We start from the raw sequence: 8,143 nt of genomic DNA, 5'->3' as shown, positions 1-8,143 counted from the left end.
GGGGGGGTGGTGTTTGGGTGGGGGGGGGGGGGAAGTTTGAGGCGGTTTTTTTTGTTTGTTTGGTTTGGGGTGGTTTGTTGTTGTTTTGGGGTTGGGGTGGGAGATTTTTGCCCCTTTTCCTTTTTTAAACATCAGCTTCTGGAAAAAAGGACAAAAATTCAAGTCACAAAAAATTAAACATGTGATCTGGGGGAAGAAGGGGATTGACAAGTCTGCAAACACATGCAAAAAAATCCACCCCAAACCAAAAACACAGAGAAGCATATAAAAAAAATAAAACCCGCACAAGCCATCTGTGAATGGCTATTTCAGAATCTTCTCTCTCTCTCAAATCAAACCTAAATGTCAAAATAAATGTGTGTGAAGATCCATTTTGCATGGAACATATTTTTCAGATGTTCCACTTTACAACTGTTTTCACAGAAAAAAAATCTCCCCACAACAGTCAAGCTGCAGGAATCATAGCTTTCAGCTAGATAGCCATTTCCACAGCTGACTTTACACACAAGCAGCTTCAGGAACCCCAAAACAACTACAGCACATATGTATTCATAGCTTTTCTATAGAATTATAGTTTGATTTATCTTTTGTGGTTTGCTTGGCAACACTTTAGCGCCATCAGAATCTCTTTAAGTTTACGGCTTTTTTCCCTTTTTCCAAAGTTGTTCTAAAGAAAAAGTCAAACAATTACACCATCTATAAAGTTCCATTTATACAATAAATAGGCTTGTCCAATTTAGAAATAATTGAAAGTCATTTTCCAATCTTGTATACCGTCAATATATTTACATTCGGTGCTTTCTAAAAACATATAAGCCAGTACAAATTCTTTCATTGTGTTACAAAATAGATACTCTGGGGCTAATTTTTAATTATGAATGGTTACAAAAAAAATTAATTGTAAGAAAGAGCTATTGAGAAGTGGAACTAAAACCTGTAACCCTAAAAGCTCATAGAAATTAAGCAATGTATCTGACATTACAGTAGGTTAACTGATAAACATAGAACAGCTCAGTAATACCTTTAATTCTGATGCTGTTACACAAACTGCAATGAGGGATGTAAGTAATTGTATTTTAGTTTGGGATATCTAGACAATGGTCTGGAATTCAAGTAAATCTGTGCTTCACAAAGCAAGTTATACCGTGGCTCCGCTTAGCACAATATTACTTATATAGACATACGGTTTTATCCCAAATCCCAAAAATATGCAGAAAAACTGTGGGATTTGGAAAGAACCAAAGATGCAAACAGCAAATTAAAACAGTTCTACTAGAAACTAATTGCTAAAACAAAACCTAGTCTGAGGCTCTGAAACTAAGTTTTGCAAATGCAGAATTTGGGGTGACCTGTACTTTTTTGTAAATGCTTTGTGCCTCCTGTAAACAAACAAAGAAAAAGTCTCCTAATATTTGTTCCTGAAATGCCTACTAAGATATCACTCATAGTGAGCTTCATGATTTTGTCTAAGCAATCACAGAACAATGAGACCTTAGTAAGACAGAAATGGTTATAACAATATTGCATATACAGGAGATATATGCATTAGAAACCTGTAACACATCTACCTCAGTGACTTGATCGTTCTTAAAGGTGCTCCATAACCCAGATCCTCTTAAAAATGCAAGACAAGTGGTTGGGGAGGGTGTTTTTTTCATTTTTGTTTTTAATTGGGTTTTGTTTTTCACGTAGAGACAAAGTATGAAAGAGATCCTTTATAGAAGTCTAAATAGATATTGATATATTACGTCATCTCAGGAGTAGTATACATGCCAGACCTTGAATACATGCAACACATTTAAAGGTTGACTTCTATCATTACAGATATACTATTTGTATTTATACTGTGAGTATGCAAATACATATACAAGCACGCAATTATATACAGAAACACATCGTTTAATATAGCCCCTGGCTTGACTTGGTTATCAGGAAGGAAGTCTTTCAATGTTCCTATATAGAGACTGGAACTCAGGAAATTAAAACTTATCTCCAGAGTCGCTTCTCTGTGCAGGAATGTTCCCCCTTCCACAGCCTAAGAATCTAATTCATTTTCCATTCAACTCTCTTCCCTCCCCTCCACTCCACGGGCAGTCATTACAAGGTATTCTGAGCACCTGTTGGTCTTGAAAACACCAAATCTGACTTCTTTTACTTTTTATGTAAAAAAAGAGATTGTAGTACTGATGGACAAGTACAAGGCCTTGTGTACAGACTGAAGTTATTTCCAGTGACAAGCTGTGTTTTGTGGTGAGTTTTTTGCAAAGCATGCGAGTTCTAAATTAAGATATTTTTCAAAACTGCATCAAGCCTGTGATCAGACACAGATCTACTTAATTTGTATTTCAGGAAGAAATTATCAGCCTGTAATTACAGGACTCTAAGTAAGAGGCTACAGTGAGATAAAGCGACTCAAGAAGTTTTCCTTGTGTGCAACGTATATACATCCTTTCCATTATATACATCCTTTAATAATGTTTTTTCTCCCCCAACTCCTTTAAAATACCTTGCCTGCACACAAATTCTGTCTTACTTGTTCTGACCGTAACAGTAATCTCCTCATAACATTTCTGACTGCACTTGTGTGAGTGGAAAAGTATGCAAGATCATCAACGGCTAAATGAATTTGTCCCACCATCATGGGGCGGGGAGCAGGTGGGGGGGAATAAAACAAAACAAACAAAAAAAACAGGTTAGGTTTCTGCTAACTAATCTGGGCTAGCCCAGTTTCACTCGTACTTTTTTCATATGAACAGTTCTGGCATATATTTAAGCAGCCATCAGTATCTGTAAGATCTTTACAAAGATTATTTTCTGCCCAAACACAATGTTATTTCTTCCCTATGTTCAGATCTCTAATACTTTCATATATTCATTAATTCCACCTCTCTTCCTTAAAAACTAGAGACTGAGATTAAGCAGCCTCTGAAAAACAGAACAAAACAAACACACAAAATCTCATCTCGGCCAAGATTCAGAATACAGAATTAAAAGTCAGCTTAGCATACTGGGAAACAGGGAAATCCAATGTCTATAGCACCTGATGCCAGCTTACCTAATAGACCCAAGTTCATGGCTGAACGATGAACAGTACAACCTCTGGGTAAATAATGCCGTACAGCACGGGCTGCATTCACCTTAAACCAACATTATTTTGGTTATTTCATATATTCACAAACAGGCTCTTCCAAAGAGAATTTAAACTGTTACTGCAAGTTGTCTAACAAAAGGAAACTAAGGTCAATAGCAAATCACCACTAATACGGCAACATCAAAGAGAAGGTTTATGCTGGGTAAGCGTCATCCTGTCTGCTGGAGGAAGAATGACCACTTTTAGACCAAGAAAGCATGTAGTTCAAAATCTCACAAAAAAACCCCGTCTTGAAGATGCCTGGTATTTTCTGACATACCCTACCCAGAACCAAGCAAAACGGTTCTCATGCAGTGAAATTCTGTCCACATTAAAGCCAATGGCAAAAGTCCAACTGACTTCCAGGGTCCCGGATCTCACCCAGCGTGTCTGGTAAAAATGTCAGAACATTCCTCTTCGCAAACTGAAAAAAATTCAGTTCCAGCTGAAACCAGCTAGTAGGCAGCAAAACAGAAAAACAACCGAGCACAGTTGAGAACGGAGAACGTTTTAGTTTAGCCAAGTTTGAAGCGAAAATTCAGGCCAGCTCTTATTTTACATATAAGCCGGTTGCCTATTCCTACAACTTATTATCTCCATACATGCCATCATAGAGCATATGGTCCTTTATGTTCCCAAGCATGAAAGACTGGTGTGCCTGTGGCCACCTGTTACAGATTTTCCATTATGAGAGAAAGAACAGGAACCAAAAATAAAGAATAACTACACTGAGGAAACACTATATGACCCTATCCTGAGAAAAAGCCTGTCATTCGACATAAGCTTCTGAGAAGGAATTTCAGCAACAAACTCCAGGCAAATCATGGACAGTCCTCCATTTGTGGAGCTGTCTGCCAAGCAGGCTCCTATTGACAACACAGAAAGTATTCAAGGAAGAAGACAATTTCAAGCAATCAGAGCATGGAATGCTGGGCCTGAAAGCGGTATTTACGGCGTGCCCTGAAAACATGAAATGCTAACTTCTACCCTCGCAACTGAGCAAGCCGAGAGCAAAGCCACACGCTTGCTTTCAGGTGAGCCACTGGATTTGCAGCAGTAGAGCCTGGAGCTCCCGCTGTGCTCTGCTGATGGAGGGAAGCGGCGGAGGAAAAAGAATGAATTTATGCATCTTTTGCTGTACATCTAAACAGAGGCGTACCGTTAACGTCTAAAGCTCTATTTTTATGTAGACAGAGGAAGATCAAATAGAATTTGGTCCCGATCAGAGCAACAAAGTAAAGCAAGCCAAATTTTTTAAATCAGCAGTGTCTCGTGGGATTAAACAAAAGAAAACAACAAAAGCCCCCACACAGGGCAAGACTTAATCCAGGTTTTACATCCTGTAATTCTGAAAGTAGCCTTTAAAGGTGAGTTATATAGGTCTGATCCAGTTTCCAGTGAAGTCAGTAGTAGGGCAACCACCAGGCTTCAGAACAAGCCTTGAGAAAGCACCTGAACTACAAAAACTAAATGTGAAGCTATCTGCTGTGTTAGATACTGCGGACTGCCACACAGTATAAGCAGTATAATAAGCCTGTCCTCAAAGTTGTGAGCATGTGATACAAAGAACTTTGCTGAAAAACTAAGTTACAGTACATGAATTAGGGTTTAGCTATAGCCAGCTGACACAACGTTAAACACAACTTGTCCTTGTCTGCAGTGTTGTTAGTTTGGAAGGAAGAGTTAAGTTAGTGACTTAATTTGCTAATGGAGACAAGCCCTTATCTGGAAAAAGTCTGTCTACAGCACTGCCAGCAGAAAGTCTGACTTGAGCATATCACAACTCTTTATGCAAGACTTGATTAGGCAAGGATGGTGTTGGCTTAGCTCTCTACATCTACATATCATGGAGAAATTCCAAAACTACCATTTACTGTAACTTCCCATTTCAAAGGTCTTGAGCTCAGCTGTTAGTGAGCCAAGGTGAATCCTACCTTAGCCTCAGCTCTGCAGCTTGCTATACCTAGATTGACAGGGCATGGCAAGCCATCACGGCATTTCTTGTGCACCAAGACGACGACGGGATTCTTCACTGCTTATGTGTTTCCAGAGTCTCTTTGAATGAGCAGTTCTGTTACACCCATTCCTCACCCAACCCACAGGAAAGCCAAAACTTACTACTACAGCTGCACAGCCCCTCAGGAAAGCATACCATGAGGAGCCTTTTAATTTCGCCTTTCTGCAGAGCTTTACACTCGCACAGGCACGAGCCCTTACTGCGCACAGGAACGCGTTCTTCTTGTAACACCGGCACACACTCACTCTGTCTTTTGGCAAAGAAAAATGGAAACCCCGATTTATCTGCAGAATTAGGACCACACCCCATTTTCAACAGTTCCTTCTGGCACCATGTGAGCATGTATATATCTACACTCCACTTACTGCCCTCCAGCAAGCACCCTGGACTTCAGCAATCTCAAAGATCTAAGGTGCTAAGCCTCCACTGCCATTAACATTCAATAGGAATTCAGGCTTCAGTCCGTTAAGCGCTTTTAAAAAAAATCCCATCTAAATTAATTTGCCAGCAAGTCCCTTCTTGGATACGGATTGGTGAAAGCTAAGCTTCCAGAAATTCTGCATTTCTGTGCAAAGCAAAAATCAGTTCTGCGCTGATTTTAAGGGAGTGAAAACTGCAGACGCAGAAATGTGGGAATAACTTTAGCGTGGGGTAACTTTAAAAAGGCATGACGGACCATCCCCTAAAAAAAAGAAAAAAGTCACTTCTGCACAACCTGGGTGCGTGCTAGTCCATCATTTAAAAGCAATCCAAGATCTGTTATTAAAAAAAAAAAAAAGAAGAAGAAAGAAAAGAGAACGACACACGCAGAGCAGTGACACAATGCCAGCCGCTTGCTGGAGACACTTCTCCTGACCCACGTATGCAGCACGCAACCTATAGAAACACGATGAGGTTACCTCTCCAGAGAGACGCCGCGGCCCAGAACTTGAGCATATACATCTGCAACGGCAGCTCCACAGCTAAGGAGCTTGCTTTGCTCTTTAAAGGATACAAAACTGATACCGAAACCTGGCATAACCAATTACAGGTTTGTGACAGATTTGTTGCAAATACCTATGAAGATGCACAAGCTTTAGTTAGAATAACACACCTACATCTCCTCGCACTGAGAAGGAAAGGAAAGCCAACAGGAGCACAGCACGGAGCAGCTTTCTCTCTCAGAAAACAAGCCATTTTACCGGGTACTAAAAGACACCAGAATAGTGCAACACCACTGAAAAATGCTTCAATGGAGTCCTCGGATATTTTAAGGGTGAGCTCCACTTTATCAGCTCCAGTGAGGAGCTTTATTTTTAAGATATCCCACTAATTCATCTTCCCTCGCTGTTATTTTTAAACGACAGTTTTAATTCCGGCAAAGAAGAACATTCTTTAAAACGGTCATCATCCTCACGAAGAGCGCAGGAGCGTTTTACATGTTGAACACATGTGTAAGAAGAAACAGAAACCTGGCAACAGATTCTTCATCCTTCTTTCTTATGCTCTTTACCAGTTGATTAAATGTCCCTGACAGGACAATTCTGAAGAAAGAGAGACTTGCAAAATATCATACGTTGCCCGAACAATAAATCTTTCCACTACAACTACAGATGCACGAGGAGTTCATCCTATGTTTACTTCTTTTTTTATTTAAAAGCATTGGATTCAGAGAAAATACATAAACTGCTCTAAAGTTCGCAGCTGCTAGAATTAAGGGGTGCAACGTTCTCAGCTCAGCAACGACAGCTCGGTTTTCCAGTCTGACATCTGACTAGTTTGTGAAGACCCTCCACAGCTCCAAATATTTCAGGAAAATTGGCGCAAGCAGGATTAACTAAAACAAATTGTCAGTAACACGTAGGACAGCAAGGTTTAGAATGTTTTTCGGTAGTAACGGGATATATTGTGCTGGCCACGACTCGTGTGCTGTACTGGCTGAACAGAGCTACCTATGTTTCTTGCCTTGCATATCTACCCTCCACTTTTCTTAAATAGCATAACCCACAAGAACTCAGTTTACGTAAAATGAAATTTCAAGAAACTTTGGCGTTCATTAGGGTGCCTCTGGGACATTTCATACATGGTGCTGCTTTCAGCTGATGGAGAAACTTCATGATTCTGTTTAAAAACAAAAAGCAATTGCACTTGAGCGTGACACAGCTGCTAATGATCATTTAATAGATTTTCACGTACTGTGTGTTCTACACTCCGGATCTGGAAGAGAAATACAGCCAATCACCTACAGAGTTAAATGCCAAAAAGTTCACCAAAGCTTCAATTGCAGTTTTCTACTTCTAGGTCTCTTAGTCAGAGTGAAGCTATTTGAGATTATTTATATATTTTCCCTCCAAGTCATGCAGGCTAACAACTGGAGCTCCAGATATTCAAATCCAAAGTTCGTAAGTAAAATTACTGTATAGATGGAAGGTTCTACAAGCTGTGACCTAGATTAGAGAAGAAATAATAACGAAGGCACGCTGCAACAGGCAAAACTCACAAGTTTTCCAGAGCCCGCATTTACAATGAACAACGTGAGCAACCTGGAAAAGTTTGCTGGGGTATCGTTTCTGCAAACGCGCTCTCTCTCCCAACAATAAAGAAAAAAAACAATAACACGCGATAGGAATTTTAATGTTTTAGCCCATATTCGTGTCTCCCAGGCAAGTTGATATTAGGGGTCACTTCCCATGTACGGAGAAAACAATCTTCATGGATAATAATGATAAAACCTTATGGAATGCAGCAACAACCAAAAAATGTATTCTCAGATGACTACATTAGGGCCAAGTCAATATTAGTCCCACTTCACCCACGCACTGCATAGTCTAAAAATGCTGTCAGCCTGATAAGAATTTCCTGATTCTTTTTTTTTTTTTTTTTTTTTTTTTTAAAATACATCTGATCACCAAATTCAGCTGGAAACTCGCCGGAGCCGACCTTCTAGGAGAGCCGGGGTGAGCGGCGCGGCGCGCCCCGTCCGCGGGGAGCAGCGCGGGTCCCCTCCCGCCGGCGGA

General features: G+C 40.3%; 1 protein-coding gene across 1 annotated transcript in view; it reads right to left on the bottom strand.

Annotated features, from left to right (window-relative positions):
- VGLL3 (vestigial-like family member 3) overlaps window positions 1-5,456 on the bottom strand; it is a 20,393-nt gene extending 14,937 nt beyond the window's left edge. Inside the window, exon 1 of the mRNA XM_009323958.1 lies at window positions 5,283-5,456. Coding sequence (XP_009322233.1) covers window positions 5,283-5,456 — 174 coding nt within the window. The remainder of the gene's footprint in view (window positions 1-5,282) is intronic.
- Window positions 5,457-8,143: the final 2,687 nt, after the last annotated feature.

Source organism: Pygoscelis adeliae, unplaced genomic scaffold (assembly GCF_000699105.1).
Source record: "Pygoscelis adeliae isolate BGI_AS28 unplaced genomic scaffold, ASM69910v1 Scaffold124, whole genome shotgun sequence".
Taxonomy (NCBI): domain Eukaryota; kingdom Metazoa; phylum Chordata; class Aves; order Sphenisciformes; family Spheniscidae; genus Pygoscelis; species Pygoscelis adeliae.
The sequence above is the reverse complement of the archived record's forward strand: the minus strand, read 5'-3'. Positions and strand labels throughout refer to the sequence as shown.